At 38.5% G+C, this 24,272-nt stretch overlaps 1 protein-coding gene across 14 annotated transcripts in view; it reads right to left on the bottom strand.

Moving 5' to 3' along the window:
- The window catches only part of PHF20L1 (PHD finger protein 20 like 1), an 81,936-nt gene that overhangs the window by 34,621 nt on the left and 23,043 nt on the right, over positions 1-24,272 (bottom strand). For 4 of the 14 annotated variants that reach the window (XM_034763653.1, XM_034763640.1, XM_034763641.1 and 1 more), the window contains exons 6-12: positions 23,493-23,555; positions 18,811-19,018; positions 17,832-17,960; positions 12,174-12,256; positions 8,246-8,498; positions 5,988-6,185; positions 5,574-5,780 (exon numbers count right to left, since the gene is read on the bottom strand). In XM_034763653.1, the coding sequence (XP_034619544.1) occupies positions 5,574-5,780; positions 5,988-6,185; positions 8,246-8,498; positions 12,174-12,256; positions 17,832-17,960; positions 18,811-19,018; positions 23,493-23,555 (1,141 nt within the window). Of the gene's footprint in view, positions 1-5,573; positions 5,781-5,987; positions 6,186-8,245; positions 8,499-9,916; positions 12,257-17,831; positions 17,961-18,810; positions 19,019-23,492; positions 23,556-24,272 lie in introns of those variants that run through there. The other 10 variants (XM_034763643.1, XM_034763650.1, XM_034763645.1 and 7 more) reach the window with 8 other exon arrangements.

Here is a 24,272-nt window from a genome sequence, read left to right as displayed (position 1 = left end):
TGGCATCAAAATGGTGGAAAACTGTGTAATTAATGGAAGACATGACAGTTGAATTTAGAATTTTGTCAGTTTTCAAAAGAACTGCACTTTGTTCTGCCAGCTCAATATCAATCAAGCATCTTTTTAATACATGTATATTGATCAGGTTTTGAACGTCTGCAATAGGCTAGGTGCTGGAAAAGCAAATAAGATTACTTAGATTGTCAGCATTTTGGGTAGGGGACTGTCTTTTCATCGTATATGTGTGTACCTTGTCTAGAATACACAAGGGGACACCATCCCCATCTGAGATCTCTAGGCACTACCTCAATACAAATATTAAATAATAAGTTGAAGAAAGTGTATCAGTATCTATATGTAGATACCAAAGAGAGTGGTAGACCTACGTAGTTAATAGTCCGAGGAACTGGATTATAGTGTTCTTTTGTTTCTTATAGAATCACAAGCTGTACATTTTGGAAAACATACCTGCCTTTGCTTGAAGCATACATGTAAGAAGTTAATTGCAGAGTATGCGTTTTGCACTTCATTGCAGAAAAGCTCAATTTTTCACTGCCCTCCCCTTTGAAAAGCAACATGTTAATGGTTTGACAAAAGAAAAGCTTTGCTAAGAATGAATTAAATATTTAATGTTCTTTTTCCACAATTAAATATCATCTACTTTAAAAAAAAAATGGCTTATCTCCTACACTAGAGTCAAACACTTCCAGGCCCATAAATGGCATCACTTTGTCCAAATGGCCCCTCTATCTCTAGCCTCAGAAGTCATGATAAACTTAATACATTTCAGTTTATTCAAGGTGAGAAAAATAGGTACCATTTTTCTATGAGTCTTAGAGGAAAAATGCTATTATCCCATCTAAATATTACAGCTCCATCTGCTTCTGTACGTTGTGGATAATAATAGGAATACTGGTAATATCTTGCATTTTTATAGCACTCTCTATCCCAGGACCTCACTGTGCTTTATTAATATTAATTTAGCCTTATTACACTTTTCTGAGATAATTCCATATCACAGATGAGAAAACTTATGCAGAGAGAGAAAGTGACATGCTCAACATCAGAAAGTCTTTGGCAGAGCTGAGAAGCAAACCCTAGTCTCTTATCTAACTGTAAGTCCCCTGAGACAAGAGCACACTGAACTTTCACGCGAGACCATTTTCCACATGAAAAGGAGGAAGTGTTATAATTTAGTGCATCAGGTTCACAGTAGCATGTTTGAAATTTCAAACAGAAACTTTGACAGATTTGACTGCTGGAAGATTATCTGCAAGTAAAACTGGCTGCCACTGGCAAGAGAATAGTAAAGATTTGATGATAAACCTCTTCCATCAGAATATGCTTTATGAATGGCAATCACCTTGTTCAGATCTGAATGCTAAACTCATCTCTATGCCCAAACTTTCCCATAATAAATGCCTTATACATAATAAAGTAGTAGGGAAACAATAGAGCTACATGTCCTCTACTCACAGGAACTCCTACAAAACTACAGTGAATCTGGACAGACAGGATGTTTTTACATAATACCTATTATACTCAAGAATTATACAAATCATAGGTTAAATAGTGCTATTTCTATAACTGTGCAGACCAGTAGAGAAGGTCTCATGTACTCAGAAACAGCTCACAACAGTAGAACAGGAAATGTTAATGTTTGGAGGCACATTTGAGTTAACATGCTTTCTTATTGTCAGAGCCCTGGGATCTTTAACTTCTACTTGGTGAATCACCAGAGTTGGAGAGGTTTATTCTGTTCAAATATACAGCAAGTATATGCTTCAGATTTTCCAGATAATTTCTGCTATTATTGCTGGCTGCTCTCCTAGAACAAACTATCTTTGAAAGCTAACTGCAGCCAGCTACAGCTGCTATATGCCTCCAATATCCAAATTATAATGGAAGAAAGCACTCTTCAGTAGAAAGATATTCACCAATAACTGTTCTTTGATTACATTGCCTCTATTATGTGGGATGTGTATCCCTAGTCCTGCAAGGTCAAAACGATCTAGAAGAGCAACTTGACTCAACTCTTTTGTTTACATCTGAGGATGTCAAAAATCAGTGTGTATTTTCTGGGGGTAGTTGAGAAACAGATTCAAAACTTCAGCCAGTGCTCCGAACAGATTCTGAAACTGCAGTCCTCCAATGGAGACATTGCCACCACTGTCTTCTCAAAGGATGTGGAAGAAGCTAGCCTAAATTCAGTACAATCCGTGACTTCCACATCATCAGCCATCCTCCAATTCTGGCAGGATTTCTGTCTAGGTTATCCTCATTCCTGATCAAAGAAGGTAACAGCTCTCAAGATGGAAGTGTGGTAAGACAACATGGGTAAAAACTCTAGTTTTCCTCAGAAAGGAGAAACTAACAGGAATAGATGTGTGTGATTCTAGTGTATTCAGGCAAAAAAGGAGCCAGTGGTGATTGCTCCTCAAAGACCCACATTGTCCAAAAGCTCCCCAAAGAAAGGAAATCTGCAGAAAGTGGTATGGAGAAACCCATGTATGTAAATGCCTATCTAGGAGAAGACCAGACCCCTTCAAAAGTGCATAAGGGTCTTCCAAAGCTGAGAGTAGACCAAATGAGCTTCAAAGCCTGTCCCTGATGATGCCAAGGCTAAGTTGGGTAGCCCTTGGAAGGAAGGACTACTTCAAAGATGAAGCAGGAAGACTATAAGGCAAACTCGAGTTATCAGGCTCAGAAGACCTATGACAAGCATGGATGAATATGGCACAGACAGAAGCCCACTCTAATTCAAGAACACAGGCTTATCAGGACACCCAATGATTGATTGGGTCCTCAGATCCAAGACTCCCTATGGAAGCTTAAGATCCAAATAGCTCAACTGCCTCAGACCTATCGTTCCAACCATAGCACATATGCTGTTCAGGTGGCTGGTCTGCAGCATGCCACCTAGAAAACTCACCTAAGCTTCCTCAGGACAGAAAAACAGCATGGAAGCTCAAGATAGAGCAGGTCCTCCTGTTTGACTTTGAGGCACTGGAATAAAGGAGACTTCAGAACTAGGGATGTAAATAACGTTTTAAAAAAAGTAAACATTTAAACTATTGAATGTTTAACCAGTAAAATTTTAACCGTTAGGCTCTGCTGCCGCCCTGGGCACCAGGGTCCTGGCTCAATGCCTAGAGACTCCGCTCGCTGCTGGCCCCACCCTGCACAGCAGTTCCCAGCTGCCAGCATGCCCGGGACCTCGGGGAGGCTGGGACCCCGGACGCGTGGGGGGCCAGCAGCGAAGTCCCGCAGCCAGAGTTTAAATGGTAACCATAATACCTTACCAATAAGACTGATACTTATTGGTTAATCGCTTAACCAGTTAACATTTTACATCCCTATTCAGAACAAGCACTGCCATCTCCAAAAAGCAGAATGATCAAGTCACAGACCCAGAGGGACAGAAACAACAGGTACCTGGCATCCACGGACTGATTCCCTCAAAGCTGAAGCAGACTACTTTGAATCTTATGTGGCGCCAACAAGCACTGTTAACCTTAGAGAGACCAGGATCTGTAGAAATCAGATCCATCAAATTAGCTTTCACAGCCTCCTGCAGAAGGCAGAGCTGTAAATACTCTCTCTCATTCTGGGCCCAAGATGTAAAAACCACAGACAAACCAGCACACCTCAGGAAATAGTCATCTCTGAGACAGAGTAAACAATACAAGTACCGATGTGTCAAAATATTTCTGAGCCACAGCACGCTTTGTTCAAAGCCTGTTTGTTTGGTTTTTTGGTCAGGATCATCCATAGCCTGGACTAAAACCAGGCCCATTCACTGAAGCAGTATAATGACATTCACTGAGTGAAGAAACAGTTAGTTAGTGACCAGGACCAAACCACTTAGATCCTAAGCTAGTGCCAAGAGGATACTCTGCAACAAAGCAAACACCTAAAAAGCAATACTAATTATATTAAACTAACCAGCAATCACCCCGCCCAACACAGATTCAGCAGGAAAATTGGAATAAATAATGAAATTGTAAAGCTGATGGTCATAACACTTGCAGCGAGCTATGACAAAACAGGAACAGATGGTAGCTGGTGCTGCTGGTACCTCTTTTGTAACCTGGCTCTGAACACACAAATTTTTTGATGGGGGAATACATGCAGCCCCAATGGACACAGCTTTTCTAAATAGCTCTGAGCTCAAGACACTGGGCATCCACATTCAATAAGTGGGTTTCTGTACAAGTAATTCTCTATGGAATCTCTAGCTCTGCTTTTGAGCACCCTGAGGGAAGTATGATATGAAAAATTGTTATAGAATCTGAAGTACACACTACATTTCAATGCACTGGAGAATTCTTATAAATTACTGTTTGTAATATACCACAATCAGACAAGAGAAGACTGAGTCACATGCACGAAGTTTCACTGGAGAAGTAGAGAAGAGCAATATTTTTAAAAATTTAACAAATGAAAATTGGAAATATTTATGGTCCGCTTTATCTTAAAAATATACCTATTTTATAGATTCATAGATTTTAATGGCAGAAGGGGCAATTATGATAATCTAGTTTAATCTTCTGCATAACACAGGTCACAGAGTTTCACCGAATAATTCCTGCCTGGAACTAAGTAACTAAGGCTGTGAATGGGCAGAGAAATCAACGTATGTGGAGATAACAGGAATCTGCATAGGGTGGTATCTTTCCAAGAGTGAGGCCATGAAAGTTATTCCATGAATATATCATTATCTACACAATGACATTTAATTTTTCCTGATAAGAATGTACAGTCTCATTTGAACACAATACTTCAAATAGTGAGCTACAAATATTTAAGAATGTTTCTATATTTTTAATAATTTATTGCACAAAATTTTCTTTGAGAACAAGACGGTCTCCAAATTAAAAGGACAGTAAAAAGTTATTACTTTTTGCATTTTTAATCACTTTAGTTAAACAACTCTCAGGCCTTCTATGTGGGGCTCTACACTGACACAAGGGAACAGAGGGTAGGATCAGGGCTATAAACTTATAAATTAAAAGGGGATTTTCAGAAATGTTCAACTTTGGCGTCATATTTCTCCCATTGAGGTCACTGGAAAACATCCAGTGGATTTTAAATGAGAGGAGAGCTAGACCAACATTGACTGCTTTTGAAAATCCCACTCTACAAGCATTACTGTATTTTCCCAATCAAACAAATGAAGAAAAAAGTCAAATCAAGACCGGCTAAAGAAAGTTAAATTTATATTCCTAAATTTTAAACCTAAAGCTAAAAAAGACAAATGGGAATTCCTGAGTTTAACATCTGACAGCAAAGTAGCTCTGTGGATATTTATGCTCCTTTTCAAAATTGCTGCTCTTGAGCTTTCAATCCCTATCTGTAGTATAAAACCAGATCCACCTTGAAGAACATTAGAACCAAAGCACTAACGCAGTTCAAAGCTGAGAGAACACAGAGAATCCGAAAGGATCCCAGGAGGAGGGGAAGACTTGAAAGCTTATAACAGAAAACCTATCCCTTCATTTTGTATGACTGAACAATACACTTACATTCCCTGCAGCTATAAACCTAACTGCTTGTGAACTGAATCTCTTTACCTGACGCTGTTGTAGCTACTCTTCCATCAGTTACTGCTTTGGAAGAATGATATGTAATCATCTGAGTATCTTCCTTTTCTTTACTGGGGTACTCATTACGGAAAGTGGATTCTGTGGATAATGGCGCTGTAACTTCCAAACTACGGCTTAAGTCAAGAGGGAGACATGGTCCACGCTTCTCAAGTGACATATGAGCAACATCAGGTACTACACAAAAGAAAGAATGTAATATTAACAAAGAGATATAAGCCCGACAAATAACAGTATGGGTCGCAGTGTTACAATAAACAAACAGCATGTAGCTAAAGGTACTCAATGTTAGTCAAAGATCTCATTAGGTGAAAAAAATGTGAAAGGTCTTATTCTTTATGATTGTTTCTCTCGGGTTGTTCTTTATTAGATTAAATACATTACCCTCTGATATTGATGGCTGTTGATTTTGAGCACTGATGGAGAACACTTTTCCATCAGTGACTGGAGAGGGAGAAGGAACTTTTTGTATAGACTCATCAGGCAACGAGCAAGTGGCTAAACGCTGTGATCTTCTTCTCCTCTGGCTATATTTGTAGGATCTAGGGGGATTCACTGGCTGTGACGGACCTAAAAAGAGATCTTTCAATGTTCATGAAGTAGAGATATGTCATAATCTTACGGAAATATTTTAAGATCTAGAGAAGGGTCATGCTTTAAATAGTTCTCTTCTGCAGAACTGCTAATCACATTGTGCTTTGTAAAAATGAATAAAACTATGAATATCAGATGAATGTTAATGTTTGAGGCAAGATTTTGGTTTTTTGCTTAATATATTACTATATGAATTTGAGGATCTAGCCTCCATGGATGTAAAGGAGGCCCTTATGCAAATAATCTATTTGCATTAAGGGGAGCCACCCCATAAATCAATGAGAGTGTAGACAGCTTATAGTTTAAGAAACAATAGGATTTCCAGTATAGCAAAATAATTGTCACAGTAAAAGACTTAAAAAAATAAAAATAAAAAAAAAGCATGGACAGCATTAACATAAAACTTTTAAAATAAATTCACAAAAGGTAATGGTTCACTTTAGTTCTAATCTCTCCACTTTCTTCTAAACTGATATTAACACCCTGGTAACAGCAAATACAGAAACATTAACTGTCAATGCACTACATAGCAAGAAGTTTAAACCTCAGCATAAAAGAATCTCAAATGAAGAGAAATATTTGTCAATATTATAGGCCTGATTCATTAAAAAAAATAAAACCTCACTTATGCATGTTTCATATATTGTACTTGGGGAAATGTGCTTTACCTGCATAAATTAGAGTTCTGTAAATCATTAATTTTTTTCCTCCTTGTCTTACCTAGACTCCTTTGTGTCATACTAAAGATTTGCAGTTGCAACAAAAATTACATTTCTATTTTTAAAAAAGTCAAAAAAAGAGGTGGGAGCTGTTACAAACCATAATAAAAAAATAAGTATCTAGGCAATGAAGTTACAGATTTTTTTTTTTTTTAAATGGCAAGCAGATGCGTAGCTTCAGTCCAAAACACAAAACCTCCTCAAGCAAAACTACTTACCGACATCTTGGGGGTATTGCAACATGTGTGGATGGCAGTGTTTTGTGGGGGAAATTTATAACATGATTTAAAACCAATGATATTTATTGAGAGAATACAGAAAACTTAATTGGCTTATTTCCCTCCCCCATTCAATTAAAATTTGCTACAAGATTAAGAGACATTTATCTCCTCAAGAAGATGTCAACTGTGGATGTAAGGATGCAACATGTGATGAAGGAGTCCTCTTCAGGCCTTATTTTGTCACAGCTCTGGGAGTGAAGCAAAACTTAGGCTTTTGCTTTACAGAAACCCATGTTAGTTATAACTGTTGACCGCATGACTTCGCCTTCTTTGAAGCAACAGAGTGTCTTTAAGAGGTGAAGCTCAAAACAAATCTGAAAAAGCTACACTATCCATCTCCAGCAAAAATAAAATATATAGAGCGAGCTTGTAATTGCTCAAAAATGTAATCAAATCATTCAAGGATGTTATGCAGCAGATAAGTTTCACCAACTCCTCCGTCCACCAACAACATCTTGATATTTTGAAAACCAGTTTTATGCTTTAAAAAGGCTGAACTACTAAGGTGTTTTCACCCTACACAGGACAACTTCCTTTATTTTCCCATCAAAGAAGTTGACCCCATCTTCTCTCTCACATCAGATTTAGGGGAAATATCATGTAGTGTGAAGGACTGTGCAGCCAACAGGTACATCAAAACAGTCGACTGAAGGCAGAGTTCCTCAATGATGGAAAGGAAAGATCCGCAAGAAAACTGCACATATTTTTAATGAATCAGGCCCTTTAAGTAGAGGTGCTTGTTTTCTCCTGTATCACTATTACCATTAGTGTGGAGATTCATACAATGGAACTTAAATCATTAAAAGCCATGACTTTCTACTACCATAAAAGTGCCATTATTACTTGCACCATAATTCACACACCATGTTATGTGACTTTACTTTTTATAAGATTGAGCTATCCCTAATGCACCCACTTACGTTTGAATTTTTTTTATAAAAAAGCAGATTCATTGTAAAAAGCAACATTAATTTACAATCAATTATTTTTCTGTATATTTCTTATGACTATAAGTAATTATGGTATTTTTTAAAATGTCTGTGCTCACTAGTTTTATTTATCACAGAAGAAGGAAGCTGAGAGACCAGCGTCAAATCCTCGACTTGTATTAACTCTGGGGAAAGTGGTGATTTAGGGGGCTTTATACACCCAGAAGAATCTCCAGATTCTTGTTTGCATTTCTTGCTGCGAGCCTTTCCTGAAGACAAAGTTGAGGATAACAGTGCAGGTTTCTGAGTGTTGGTAGAACTGCTAATATCAGCTTCATTTTTTTTCTGACTTTGAGGTTTAGGTGAAATCTCCTGAATAAATAATAAGAAATTGATACTTTTATTTCAGTTTCTTCATTGTGGTTCTTGTATTCTACTTTGAACTTTTTTTAGCATCTTTAGTATTCAAAAACATTTTTTCAAAAACATTTTTAAAGCAACATTTATCATTTCCAATACAAACGAAAAACAGACTCAAATGTATCAAAGTAAAAGTTGAGCAATCTGTTTGTTTTTAAAGGGACACTGCCAATGACTTTCATCCTTAAAAGTTTTTCTTCGTTTCTCATTGCTTGCAATACCCTCAAAAAAAGCTTTAAAACATTATTTTCTCTTACCAACTATCTAATTTCTATTTGACAAATAGTGCATTTTGCTGTTTTTCTAATACAATAAAATCCTTTTCATGTCCATCTCTCTCTCATTACGAGCCATCATCATCAATGTTTTCGGCAAGAATAAAGAATGACTTAGAGAAGAACACTGTTGCTACTAAACAGAATGGGAAGTAGGTATGTTAGCTTTGTTGTGATCACAGCACAAAACAGAAGTTTCTCAGTAAGAGTCATCAATTTAAAATAAATATTTAGAAGTTGGATGTCATTTTCCACAAATTTACTTCAGTTTTGATGAAGAATCTGAAAAGGTTGACAGTGCCCCTTTAAGGAAAGTCTTAGAACAACAAACAATGATGAAATTTGAGCACAATCCCTTTCAGTGCTGGGAGTCTGGATTTCACCACACTACTTGCTTGTGTTAATGTTTCATGAAATCGCAACTTCTAGCACCACAGGGTTAAATAGATTGCTAACTGTAAAAAAACAAGCAGATAAAATGTAGGTTAAAAAAAACCAGTTTCTGAAAAGCAAAATATGCTGCATTTTCTAAAGCTGCAAATTTTCACCCTTCTTTTTAATGCATGTACTGAAATATTTAAAAACAATCCATCTGACTTTACAACAATTAGAATTTTACATTTTTTGCTAGAAGGAGCTTCTCCTACAAGCGGAGTAATCTGTAACAGTGTTAGTATTTGCCCAAAGATGGCAGCTTGTACATATCTGAACACATGACCTCAAATTTTGTTTCATCTATTGCCCAGTTGAATATGCATCAGGGTATTATGTTAGCTAACAAAACCATAATTATGGAAGTGTAAACTTTTGTTTCTAGAATGTGCGCACCACTTTCTCCAAAAAGATTTCACTCCACTGATGATTTGGGGGCATTTCCCAGTTTTCAGACCTCCGTACTTCAGAGGACTGCATTTTTGGTATTGAATAGAAACTCTCTTTTCCATTGGAACATGGGAGCTGCAAGTTCCAGTGGAAATATAAAAAAAAAAAGCAGCACACATGACATACTTTAAAAAAGGGCACCCTTGCGTGCTACATGAATGGCATGCTGGAAGTACCATGTAAAATTCCGGTGCAAAGTGTCCCATTCAGTTATCCCCCATTTTATCCTTGAATCAGCTCAGTATACACGTGATTTAAGTGAAGTTTATTCATTTAAATAAAATATTCCATGAACTGTAGAGTATACCTATGCTGATTACAAAAGGTATTACCAGAAATTAATTAGAGCCATAACTTTTAAATAAACATTTTTATTGTTCATCTTCACATATGTGAAAGACATTACTACAGCGTCCATTACTTTCAAATTACAAAGTTATTTAAACAAGATTTAAAAAATTAAATTAATATTTTGATAAGGTGCTTAACCTCTTAACAAGGACAAACTAACATTAAAAAAAAACCTTAATGAATTAAAGTTATTCATCTAAGCAGGTCTTGCTCAAAAGGAAATATAACATTACATAACCCTAATACACTTAAATAAACTACTGAATCTACATGTAATAGTCTGAGGTTTTTGGGTTTAAGACAGTTGTAAACTAAAAAAGTTATAAATATAATTTCATCAGCACAGTAGGTTTTTGGCTGTTGGCCTGAATATTACTGTGTCCTGTATTACATTATTTAAAACACACTACAAGACATTTACCCAATCAGTATTACAGTGGTAGCAGACAGTACACCTCTGTAATTAAGGGCTGTCAGCTTTCCCATTTTAGGGGTTTATAACTCGGCCATTTTAATTTGCATTTGGGCTGGAATTTAGCAAAAAAAAAATTTGAGCTCAGACACTCCCACCCCGACTTAATCAGTTTATGTTTGATAGGTTTTTTGTTTTTCTTTTCAGTTAGAAGAAAGGGGCGAAGTAGTACATTTGTTGGGTTTTGGATGCTTTTTTTGTTTAAGAACACAACTAAAACAAGTATTTTCAAAAATGTTTTGCAGACCATTAGTCAGTGAATGGTGACAGTCCCTTCTGGATTTTTTGTTATTATTTCTAATCAACAAAGTAAAAATAGAAACAGCCGAGTTATTTTAGATTAAGAAGTTACTATTCAGAAGTTTCTTTTAATATGCACTGTAATCTATACTGTTGCATACAGTCTTAGTAAGTGACAAAATCCCATTCATTTCAATGGAACTCTGCACAGTAAGATTTACAGTGTAATGATTCTTCCAGAAATGTCACACTGTCAGACATCTCACAGTTTTTTGCACACAGAAAGTATTATACAAAAGTACTAAGAAATTATAGCATCTTTAATATGCAAAAATTGGAAAAGTGGAATATCATGTCAATATATCAAACCATTATGCAAAAGATCAGTCAATGCATTGACACCTTAGTAGCTCAGAATTAACCATTACAGTGGCAGCATTAAAAGTAGAACCATAACTTTCCATTGACAGCACTCTGTATTGGATCTAAGCGTCTCAAACCCAGGGTCAATGGAAAAACCATAGCAATGCCACTATATATCAGGACTAAAGAACCAGTTGCAAAAAACATAGTATCAAAGTTTGGGGTAGGGATTGTTTTAAGAGCGTGGTGGGGCTTGTGAAGAAAGGAAGTGCTCTTTTCAGTTGGTTTGTTTAAAACAAACCATTAAAAAACAATAATACAAAAAAGCCATATTAAAACTACATTAAGGATCTTATTTAAGCCAACAAAAGCAAAAATATCAAGATTTAAGGCTGCCACTTCATCCTTAGCTTGCTTTACTGTGCTTAGGTAGTCAGCCCTTTTAGCATGCAAGATCATGCACAATTCTGAGACTCAAGCAACACCTGAACACAATGGAATGAGCCAGAGATAGGGAGGCAACCTTCAATTCTTCAAATAAGTGGTTTTAAATCAGACCCCTAACATTAAAGTTTCTTTTTTGTATGTATTAAAATATACATCTTAGCAAAATGTATGGCTCATTGAACAGTTCATAAAACACGCACAGTCTACAACACCAATTCTTACAATAGAAAAGAAACTTCTTACAAAAGAAGTTTTACTAGATGCCAAAAACCCTGTTTCAAACCACAAATCAAATTTGTGTAAGGGTCTTTTTCTTAGCCAGTTATAGGCATGGTTCCAGCTATAAAACCTTGGGACCGCTGTTTACTAGCCTTTGATTCCTTGGAGACAGTAACTCATTTATGAGAATTAAAGTTAACACTGTCATTTGTGTCAATTTACTTGTATGCTTCTGGCTACGCAGAGATGTAAACATAAGATCAAATATTTAGTTCCCTATTTCTGTTTCTGAAGGGGCAATTTTGTTATGGATACTATATCTCCATGGCACACTCCAGTGGGAACCTTGCAAAAGAATCAAACTCTACCATTTCATACCTGCTCCAGGACTGGAGCTGTTTCTTTGTTGCCTTCCTTTTTTTCAGCACCATCCACAACAACAGCTTTGGATGCCAACAAACCTTAAGAGAAAAGTTGCACAGAGATATTTAGAATACGTTGTTTTTTTTATTTTACTGTTTGCTATCAGCAGCTTTTATGAAAAACATAAATGTGAAAACAAATTAAAACATTTTCATCTATAAAAAGATTCTCTCTGAAACCCCCTTTTAAATAAAGACGCCATACAAGAACAAAATGTATGAGACCCTGACTACAATTCACAGGCCCTGTATTATACATGAAGATTAGCACCAGCCGCTCCAATTCCACCACCAGAGAGGGAAAAGGAGCTCTAAATTGTAATGCTATGACCCTCAATCCCAAAGCAATTGTGCTTCAAAACCAGGTCTACAGTCATAAAGTAAGTTTTCAACCTTTTGATTTTAGGAGGTTATTTCGAATTCCTTCCTTCACTCATTCCCTCCACATTTGGTCTTTGTGTGCTTTCCTAATGGTTATAAATAGGGCACTACCAAATTCACGGCCATGAAAAACACGTCACGGACCGTGAAAGCTGGTCTACCCCTGTGAAATCTGGTCTTTTGTGTGCTTTTACCCTATACAGATTTCACGGTGGGAACCAGCATTTCTCAAATTGGGAGTCCTGACCCAAAATGGACTTGCGGGGGTGGGAGTGGGATCGCAAGGTTATTTTAGGGCAGTGGTTCCCAAACTTTAACTGTGAACCCCTTTCACTAAAATGTCAAGTCTCGCGAACCCCCTCCTAAAAATGAATATTTCCAGGGATTGTCTCCTTTACCTGAGTATAAATTATAAAAAGCAGTGATCTTGGAAATATAAAATTTGTTTTTAATGACATGTTTATTACACACTATTATTAATTATTATTGATCATTACAGTATTTTTATTACATTATGAAAACAGCAACACTCTTCCAAGATCTCACTTTCATAGCTTGTATCACTTTGAATAAGCCTGTTATAAGACAAGGCTCCTATGTTTCAGCAAGGAGTATCAGCTGTGAAACAGCATGAAGGTATTAAGAAGCCAACTCAAAGTGTTCCTCCTACACAAGCATTCAGGTCTTGAGCAGTCCAGGTAAACAACACTCGTTACAACGTTTAAAACTTGTTCTTCATAATAATTTTAAAAACAAACCATACTAGCTGCCCATTTACTTTTAAAAACAGCAAAAAATATCCATCTCCCTTTCTAAGTCTTATAAGGAGACTTGAAGTTTAAATCTCCTCAGTGTGATAGATATGCTTGCTTTGATCTGCTTAGCTCTTGGAAGTCCAGGAGCTCTGGGCTGCTGGCCCCGTGCTGCCCGGGGTCCCTACGGACAGCTCTATCCGCCATTAGGGAATTTTTTCCCCTGAGAACCCCCTGTTTGGGAACCACTGTTTTAGGGGAGTCACGGTCAGTTGCAGATTAGCCACTTGGTCAATGGGGCCCCAGCCAATTGGGGCGCTCCAGAAAAGTGGGTACCCCCACGCCTCTCTCTACCCACCCTGCGCTCCTGCTGGGGAACAGGGTTGGGGCATGGGGGCTTGCCCCACTCTGCCCGACCGGAGCTCCTACCGGGAAGCAGGGGAAGCCCCCACGCCCTGACTCCTCCCCGGCAGAAGTGGGGGCGGGGGGAAGGGAGATGGGGGCAACTACAGTTGGAAGGGGTGTGGAGGGGCTCCCATTTGTTCTGGCCCTGAGCCCCAGAAAATCCACCACTGGTCACAGTATTGTCACCATTACTTCAGTGCTGCCTTCAGAGCTGGGCAACCAGAGTGGCGGTTGTTAGCCAGGCACGCAGCTCTGAAGGCAGCACCCCACCAGCAGCAGCACAGAAGTAAGGGTGGCAATACCATATCATGCCTCCTTTATTTCTGCGCTGCCGCCTTCAGCGCTGGGCAGACAGAGTGGCGGTTGCTGACTGAGGGCTCAGCTCTGCAGGCAGCAGCACAGAAGTAAAGGTGGCAATATCATACCATGCCATCCTTACTTCTGCGCTGCTGCTGATGGCGGCTCTGCCTTTAGAGCTGGGCTCCTGCCCAGCAGTCACCACTCTCCAGCTGCCCAGCTCTGAAGTCAGCACCGCCGCCAGCAGCAGGGTAGAAGTAAAGATAGCAATCCCACAACCCCCCCCTACAATAACCTTGTGGATTTCCCCCCACACACCTCCTTTTGTGTCAAAATCCTTACAATTACAACACCATGAAATGTCAGATTTAAATAGCTGAAATTATGAAATTTATTATTTTTAAAATCCTATGACCGTGAAATTGACCAAAATGGCCTGTGAGTTTGGTAGGGCCCTAGTTATAAGCTACAGTTGCAGAGTTTCCATCGAAGTTTGCCTGTTATGTATTCTCATCTCTTTAACAGGCCCATGAAAATCCTGTTTGGACTAAGCAAAACATTGAAGCATCTAACACAAGGAAAAATCTTACAAAGGTGGGTGGATAGACTAGATCAGAGATTCTCAAACTGTGGTCTGCAGACCACCAGTGGTCCGTGAGCTCCATTCAGGTGGTCCACTGATAGTTCCCTCGAAGGTGCACACCTGGGTGGCCGCACATGAGAAAATGAAGGGCCAACCACCTAATTAGTGGAGCCGCGCTGGTGTGGTGCTTGGACCCTGGAGAAGACGCACATGTAAAGTGAGGTGGTGGGCTTGGGGGGAAAATAGGGTATAGGTGGGAGGGGGCAGTGGGATGAGAAGAGGGGGTGGAGGAAATTTGGGACGTGCAGGGCTGCAGTGGCCAGAGAAGGAGGCGATTTTCCCCAGCTCCAGGGCTGCGGCTGCCAGGGAGAGACGCCCCCTCCTTCCCAGCCCCAGGTCGGGGGCTGCTGCGGCCAGGGAGAGAGAGCACATCCATCGCATTAGAAAGGTAAGACTACAGATATTAAAATATGAGTTGTGTGTGCTTTCGTTTGTAGAACAAAAAAACAATTAAGGTTTTTGTTTTTTTTTTAATATAGTGCTTTTATCCAAAGCGCTTTACAATAGTTAGCTAATGGTACAAGTGGTCCGTGGAAAAAAAAGTTTGAGAACCACAAGACTAGACTAGACTAATCAGAATTTTCATTCTCTATGATTTAAATAATAGGGACTCCAGGTGACCCTGATAATAGGATCACTGGGAAACTAGTAATTTAAAATAATGCTAGTTCTTCATTCACAAATCCATATATAAGACTACTAATATACATTTAACAACCAGACAACAGAAACAGCCAACAGTTTTAAATCTGATGTCCAGAATTGTTTTTATTTATTTATTTATTTCCCCCCCCCCCCCCCCCCCATTTTAGACACAGAGCTTGTTGTTGCCCAGGCAAAAACTAGGTGTTTCAGAGCTGCTTTGTCTGGGAACTTTTACTTTATTACTTAATATCTCTACTAAGTAATGTTGGTGAGGAGACCCAGCCCGCTTGAACGTGCATAAAGGAAAACTAAAGCAGAGGCAGCAAGGTATCTTCGAAGTCTGAAAGTCTTCTCCTGCAATCTGTGGCCCCAAGAAGAAGCTACCTCTTAACAGAGATTGTTATCCAAACTGAACAATCTACAAGATATAGCTACTGCATTCCATGGAAAATTAAATACCCTCACAATCAATTCAGAACACACGAAACTGGAGGCATATCACTTAGTGAACTCTGGGCTCTCCTAAAGTAACACATTTAGGACCCTGGAATACTGCAAATCCATCAGTAACCCAGATGACTTTTCATTAAGAAGTTGTAAAAAGCGATGAAGAGTCCTGTGGCACCTTATAGACTAACTGACATATTGGAGCATAAGCTTTCGTGGGTGCTCCAATACGTCTGTTAGTCTATAGGGTGCCCCAGGACTCTGTTGTTTTTTTACAGATCCAGACTACCACGGCTAACCCTCTGATACTTGACACCATTAAGGAGTTGTTATCAAGCTTCTGTGCCCCACAAGGATCTACTACAGGAAACATGTGTGTTACATCAGTTTGATGGATTTTTTTGTTTTAAATTAACCAGAACATTGTCTCCAATCCAAGATGTGCAACGACATTACTTAAAAAAACAAATTAATCAATCATGAATTTACTGCAAAGCAGAACCCCATTAATTTGCAATACTGAATGGAAGTCATCATGGAGTTTATGCAATTCATAAGTTAACAAAGAAGACCTTAATTCTGCAGCTTGCTCAAAACAGGAGGAGCCCTGCACTTCTGTGAGTCCCAATTAACATGCATAAGTGCACAGATCCTTTCGTATAGAAAAAGTTGCAGGGCTGGGACTTAAGTAAACCAAAATAACCATTACAAAATGTACTGTTTAATTTTACAAATTTAGTTTAAGTTTATGGGAGACAACTTGAAATAAAAAAGCAGGTGCATCATCTCCATTTTGTCTTCATTCCTGTTTCTTACCTCTGGAGTAACTTTTTTACAAATGAAGTTCTGAACAAAGGAGCGGATGTGGATGTGTTCCAGAGGGACTTTCAAACCAGAACTCACCAATGCTGCTAAGAACCGGATATATGGACTTTGAAGTCTCTGTATGTATCTGACTGCTTTACCATTTAATAACTCTTCTTGTTCTTCCTTTTTTCCTTATAATAAACCTTTTGCTTTAGACACTAAAGAATTGGCTGGCAGCATGGTATTTTGGGTTAGATCCAAACGAATACTGACCTAGTAACGTGGCTGATCCCAGAAGAACATTTTGTATAGAGAGCAGAGTTTTCTAAATAACTTCTGGACCTATGTGCTGATTGGGAGCCAGAGAACTGGAATGCAATAAAGGGGGCTGTGTAATTTTTTCTTTTTTTGCTTCTTGATAACCAGTGTGAGGAATCAGAAGCACTGTTTGTGACTGGCTGGTGAGTTTAACTTCAGTGTTAACCACCAGTTTTGGGCCTATCTGCTCACCCTTTTGCAGCCTGCCCTGATCTTGGCATTTTCAGCGAAGGCTGTCCCAGACACACCAGGTCACAGTTCTTTATTTATTTATTTTGTTACTGTACACTTGGTTACCCCTTTAATACCTCTGCATAGTAACATAAGGTATACATTCTTTTAGAAATTATGAAGTCTTTTCTAGTGCTTCAGTGCATTAATAAATGCTTATGCTTTTTAAACTTTCCTTTAAGACTCTTCCTACTCTCCTTCCAGCAATGCAATTGCCATTACTTCATAATAAAATGGGACAGAATTTTTGGTGGTCTCCAAAGCCAGTGGTATTGTTACTCCACTGATCTACTAGCAATGATTCAGTGTGCATAATATACACAGAATGCCACATCCAGAGCCCATGTAGATAACATTCCTCATACAATAAAGGGAATTATGCAGGAGATAAAAGGTGTTATAAACTAATGAACACACTTGTTCCAGGAAGAGGTCTATTCAGAATGATCAAATTATCATGACATTGAATTGAAGACACAGGTCAAATCACAGACCTTACATCAAAATCTTGGAACAGGGTTGGCTTTATTACTCTTTGTGTAGTGCTTTGAGATCGTCAAAAACGATAACTGCAAAGTATTAATATAATAAACAGACATGTACTGATCTACCATAGCACTCTATGTACAAGCATAAACATTCGGATATGTTAAAAAGTAATGATGTTCTCAATAAAAAGGAAATTTACCAGTGATCTTGTTAAGACGAGCTCTCTTTGCCTGAAATGAGTTGCCTAGATTACTTTTCCTCTTGTGCGATAATGTGCTCTCTGCCCGCACAAACGCCATCTTAGGAATGTCCACTACTGGGAATCCTACTTTTAAAGAACAGACATGGAAGAGTTCATTTACAAATTCACATTTCATAAACATTTCTTATCAACTGTAAATATTTCAATGCAAAATATATTCTAAAATGAATTAATAGGCTTTTATGTGCCATAACTGGCAGTTTAAAGATTTACAATTAACAGTACACAGAAAAATATTAACTTATAACTTTGAAATTTCAAGGTAACAGATATTAACTTTGTTGAAATGAACATCAGGATTTACTGATTCAGAGGTAAAAATCTAGATAGCCCTTAAAACATGGAGACATATGTATTACATTGTCTTCAAACATATCTAGAAATCTCCATTATAACCATGAACCTTGAGAATTTAAGTTAAAAAAAAAAAACTCTTAAGGGAAAATGAAATAAAGAGATCTAGAAAAATAAACTACTGATCTCTTCTGAGCCACTTAGGAAGCAGAAATTTGCACATAAATCTAAATAATTAACACTGCTCCAGACTTCAATATTGAAGTCTACTAAGATACAAACACCATCTTCCTCTAGTCTAGAACCATTGGCAGTATCATTTTGCAATATGAACAAAAGAGATTCTGAGGCTAAGAGTAACTGGGCAGGCAGAAAAAACAGTACACCTCTACCCCGATATAACGCGACCTGATATAACACGAATTCGGATATAACGTGGTAAAGCAGTGCTCCCGGGGGGGGCGGGCGGAGCTGCACACTCCGGCGGATCAAAACAAGTTCGATATAATGCGGTTTCACCTATAATGCAGTAAGATTTCTTGGCTCCCGAGAACAGCGTTATATCGGGGTAGAGGTGTATTTGCAGCCTTTAGAAAAATAAGAACTAGAATATAGTTTGTACCGAACGTTTCACTAGATGTAGGCTCCTCTTCCTTTTTCTGGACTTCCTGTATGATTGTAGAGGTTGAGGTTTCTTCCTTCTTTGAAGGTACTTTAAACCATTTTCTCTCCTCTTTATCTTTATTGCTGTTTGCACTGGTCCGAGGTTTACTTCCTGCTTTGTTCTTGGCTGCTGCTGCAGCAGCAGCTTTGACCAAAGCTATCCAATCCTCCAAAAAGAAAACAAAGGTGGAGGAGCATTAGTAGCAGTTTGCGACAGTCAAACAGAATCCATTTACAAATAGTGAGCAATCTCATCCAGAAATTGCCAAGTACATTTATGTTTAGTTTTATGACTATTGCCCATGATTCAGTAAAATGTACTTCCCAAATTGCCTACATATTGTAACTAGAATCTACCTCGTGGATTTAAAAAAAAATAACAAAAACACTGCATACAGAAATCTCTCTCTATGATTAGCCTTTCAAGCACTATTGTGCCATAATAACTAATCTGTATGCTATAAGAGTTACAGAAATACAGGAACTGTCATACTGAAACAGGCCATTAACTCAGTTATCCTGTCTCTAGCTGTGGCCCTCACTAATCGAGCTATTTCAAATGGAAGACCAATCCCTCTGTGCCCCATACATGTCTTGCAAACTACACAATCCAAGGACAGGAGAATTCTTTCTAACCTAAGCCGTGGATCGGGTAATGACCTGAAGCAATGGTAACTCTGGTAAAGAAATTTCTAGAATAACTGCAAATACTATTCTTACTGTATTAAATTTTCAAGCTTTATCCAATAATCTCAAATGGCTCTATAAACAGCTAATTAACGGTCACAATCCACCTGGAAGGTAGGAAGAGATTATTACCATTTTAGAGATGGGTAGGTAAACTGGCACACAGGGAATTCAAGTGACTTGCCCTTGGCCACACAGTGAGCAGTAGAAGAACCTAGGTGTCTTGACCCTGATCCCCTCTTCTAACGACTTGACAACTCTACCACAGTAAGCCATTTGACTTAACATCTTGCAGCAGTGTTTTCCATAGAAAAATTCTGTTACATAAAAACAATTGTATTCACCAACTGAATATATTTTTAAACTTTTTGAATGAAAAGATTTATTATAGACCATCTGACTGTTTTGATCTCATTAATGTTTTATATGTAGGTACGTACGTTATGTTTAAATTGTACTGTGTGCATGAAAGGTGTTTGCTCTAGGGATATTCTAAGACCACATATCTTCTCTGTTTGGTGGAGACAGCACTCAGTAAGTAATGAAGTATTTCCTTTATTCATTTAAAATGTGCTGTATTTAATCTGGATTGTTTCCTTGCTACTGTATTATGGGATATATTAAAAAACAGTACCTGATAAATATATCTCCATATATAAAGCCAATCTCAGAGCTGGAAGGGACCTGGAAAGGTCATTGAGTCCAGCCCCCTGCCTTCACTAGCAGGAACAAGTACTGATTTTGCCCCAGATCCTTAAGTGGCCCCCTCAAGGATTGAACTCACAACCCTGGGTTTAGCAGGCCAATGCTCAAACCACTAAGCTATCCCTCCTCCCTTTCACTCTTCCAATCATACTTCATTTCTTTCTAAACTAAACAATCCCAATCCCTTTAATTTCTTTACATATGGAAACCTTTCCATCCAACACCTCTACCAGTTTTTCCAATTACCATTCAGTGGACCTTTTCTATTTTCTGTGCCCCCTTTAAGGTGTCATGGGGACATACCTTCAGTTAAAATCTTTTTTCTGCATTATTCTCTATCCCTTCTTCATACAGCCCAACCTTTAATTCACATTTCTAGCACTGTTTTGCACTAAATATGCATCTCCACTGTGTAATAAACTACACATTTTGTGACAGTGATAATTTCAACATATCAATAGTAAGCAAGGTCCCTTTTTTAGGACATTAGACACGGATGCAAGAAGATCAAGTAACTTTCCTGTGAAGCACTGTTTCTTCTCTATGACATTATTTGCTTCACATTCTCCCCTTATTCTGCCGTCCTCAGGATAAGTTAGTTATGTATGTGTCTGAATATCATTAACTTAGTATTCACTTCCACTGATTTAGCGAATACCAACTACACATTAAAAAGACAAAGGCTACCTCTACACTACGGGGGGAGGCGGGGTCGATTTAAGATACACAAATTCAGCTACGTGAATAGCGTAGCTGAATTCGACGTATCACAGCCGACTTACCCTGCTGTGAGGACGGCGGCAAAATCAATCTCTGCGGCTTCCCGTCGACGGCGCTTACTCCCACCTCCGCTGGTGGAGTAAGAGCGTCGATTCGGGGATCGATTGTCGCGTCCCGATGGGACGCGATAAATCAATCCCCGAGAGGTCGATTTCTACCCGCCGATTCAGGCGGGTAGTGTAGACCCAGCCAAAGTCACTGCCCAAAAGAGTTTCCAGTATGAATCTCTTCTGAGCTAACCTACAAAATTAATTGTAAAAGTGTAGACATGTGGATCTTCAACAACGTATACTATACTCATTTGCGCCGGATGACAAAATTGAAGAAATCCTTCACTTAATGCTACTATATGACGCTGCACCATTATTTATACAGCACCAGAGATATGGATGGTACTTTATAGATGGGAAAGAAAAGACAGTTCTAGTAACAAAGAGCTTACAATGCAAGAGGCACAACATAGGAAAACAATAGTAAAAAGGAGAAAGGAAGAGAATGTCATGATGATACTTGTACTTTACATATGCTGGTAGACCCACTTCTACAATTTATATTTAAATTTGTATTTACTTAGTGCAGTTTAGGTCAACAAGTTGATAGATGTGAGCATGTGATGGAACGTACAGATTCTTTCGTGCCCCATAGGTGGCACTGCCCCAGTGATGTCCATAAGTGGGGGTCCTGCTGAGTCAGACAGTGGCATGGTGATTTTGGGGTTAAATCCCAGCAAAGTTTCTAAGGTCAGGCTTTCAAATTCCCATATGAAAGTGCCACCCTGCGAGGAGGGCGACTGGGGCTTGGTTTCTACCTATACTTGTGCACAATCTTTTTTTTAAGCTCAGAGCCATACAAGGTTTTGAAGGTGCAGGTAAGGAGGAACCACATGGAGGCTGCATGACTAGAAGCCAAGACGGGAAGATCTGGAGACAAGAACTGTCCTATTTATATTGTTTTGTGTTTAATGACTGTTATACACAATGAAGGAAACTGGCCAGAGACTTTGCTAGTCTATTTTTATTTTGGTTGAGTGCCCTATCACAGATAATTTCACGTGTAAGAAACTAAGGGATATATTCTTCTCTTGATAAGCACAGAAATTCCTGTTCGGAAAGAAAGCATCTTCAAATGTAAGCTCAGAGTTTATTTACAAGCCTTTATAAAACTTGTATAAGGAAAAATAAAGAGAAGAAGAAGAAGAAGAAGAAGAAAGGTAGACTCTAAATCTGAATGAGTTTGAAGTCTTTCTTGAATTGGGATTGTTACCAGGTTTCTAACCTAACAGCCAGCCACAATACTGAGATGTAGCCAGACTCTCAGTAACCTGTCATTCAAATAATTTTAATCACATCAGTAACAGCAGCTTTTTTGGCTTGCACTGTATATACAAATTCCAGGATTCAGTTATTACCAAGTCAGAACGGAGCAATCTTAAGTATAGTTCTCATGAAATAAGTTCATCCCCTTCCTCCCCAGTGCTCCGAGTAGCCATTATAAGTCACTTTGTTCTGATTACCCATTGCCTTCAGAATTCCCTATGATCAAACTGCAGCCAACATGGCGGCCTCCACTTCTGAGCCACAATGTTCACCTCAAATGACCTTTTTTCCCCTCAGTATTTCCTCTTTGCCACTTAAGGAAGGCTTAGTTCCTTTCTTTCTCCTCCTACCTCCACTACAAACATTTGTTTAATTAACCTGTCCAGGCCTATATGGGGCAACAGAGTAATAGGCAGCAGTCAGAAGATAAAGCAGCAGCTCCGGTTTTGGACAAATGGGTGGAATTCTGAGAAAAGTCAAAGCAAAAGGATTTGCATAATAACTTATCATTAAGGAAATCACTGCACTCTGGTTAAAAATGGCCCTTGCTAGAGTTCAGGGACTGGCATACTGCATGATTATATAGCAAACCATACAGTCATTACAAAAATCAGATCAACTAAGCCAAACTTCATGAAACTGCATAATAAAGAAATAAGTTAGCAGGAACCATCCAGCATCCCTATACATTGATTGGCTAGATCAATTGCATTTTAAATATAATTAATTTTATAATCTTATAACTGCAACAGTGGGAAGGCAAAAAGCAGTAGCATTTCTAAAATCCATCCCTTCTGCCAACAGCTGGATTCATGTCTTGCCACCTGTCTCTTCAGCTATCACAACTCTTCACTTCTCTATCTAAAATACAGCAGTTATCTTCCTCTTCTGGCACTCCTGCCACATTATCCTTCCCACCATGCACATCCACACGCACATCCCTTTCTAGCTCACTGGCTGTTTCGAAATCAAGACTGGATTCCTTGCTCTCACGTTCAACACCCCACACAGCTCTGCCCCACCTATATCTCAGCTCTTGTTTTCTCTATCATCTCTTCTTGGTCTCTGTCCCAATTGTGCCTTTTTTCCTCAGCTTCCTTGTCCTATGTACCAAGTTCCCTCCCTCTCCTTCAAATCCCTCCTCAAAACTCACTTCTTTTGGTTCGATTTCCGTCACTAATCTCAGCTCCGGCGCTATCTGCTCCCTCTCGCGCGCCTAATTATATTGAAGATAAAACAAAAAAACATGAAACAGAACAAATAAGTTATCTGAATTATTTGTAAGTGCTCCCCAAGGGCAGTTTTCATTCTCCCCCTTTTCCATTTCTTCTCTTCCCCACCTCAGTTGCATTTCTGTCTAAATTTTAAAACATAGCTAATCCAAGCAGGAACCTGGTCTGTAGTCGCCCTATAAATAAGAATACAAAAACGTTTGTATAGTTTTTGTTTTTGCCTTTCCACCCTCACAGCTGAAATTTTTGAAGAAACACAAATACTGTAGTATTAAAAAAAATTTACTTAGAATGTTTCAAGTTCTACAGTATCACTCACTTTAAGAGACAATGTGAACTTAAAAAAGAATCACATTTCCATCTGAAAATATTACACCTATTTTTGTTACAAATAACTCCAAAGATTACTGGTATAGAAAAATAAAAAAAATAGTCTCTTCTTCAATGTGCTTAATTTGTGCATTTGACAATACTTTGGGTATAACCACTTTCACTGTTCTAATGGTCACTTGCATCACTCATACACTGCTCTTAGGTACACCACAAGAGATGACACAAATAACAAAGGTAGAAGAAAAAATCCTTATACAAAAATGTTAATGAATGTTATATTTTATATGGACTCATTATTTTAAAGGTGCCAGAGAAATGAATTTGTAGTCAACTTTTAGTGAATTAAAAATATCAAAACGTTGCCTCTG

Source organism: Trachemys scripta, chromosome 2 (genome assembly GCF_013100865.1).
Source record: "Trachemys scripta elegans isolate TJP31775 chromosome 2, CAS_Tse_1.0, whole genome shotgun sequence".
Classification (NCBI taxonomy): Eukaryota; Metazoa; Chordata; order Testudines; family Emydidae; genus Trachemys; species Trachemys scripta.
The sequence above is the reverse complement of the archived record's forward strand: the minus strand, read 5'-3'. Positions and strand labels throughout refer to the sequence as shown.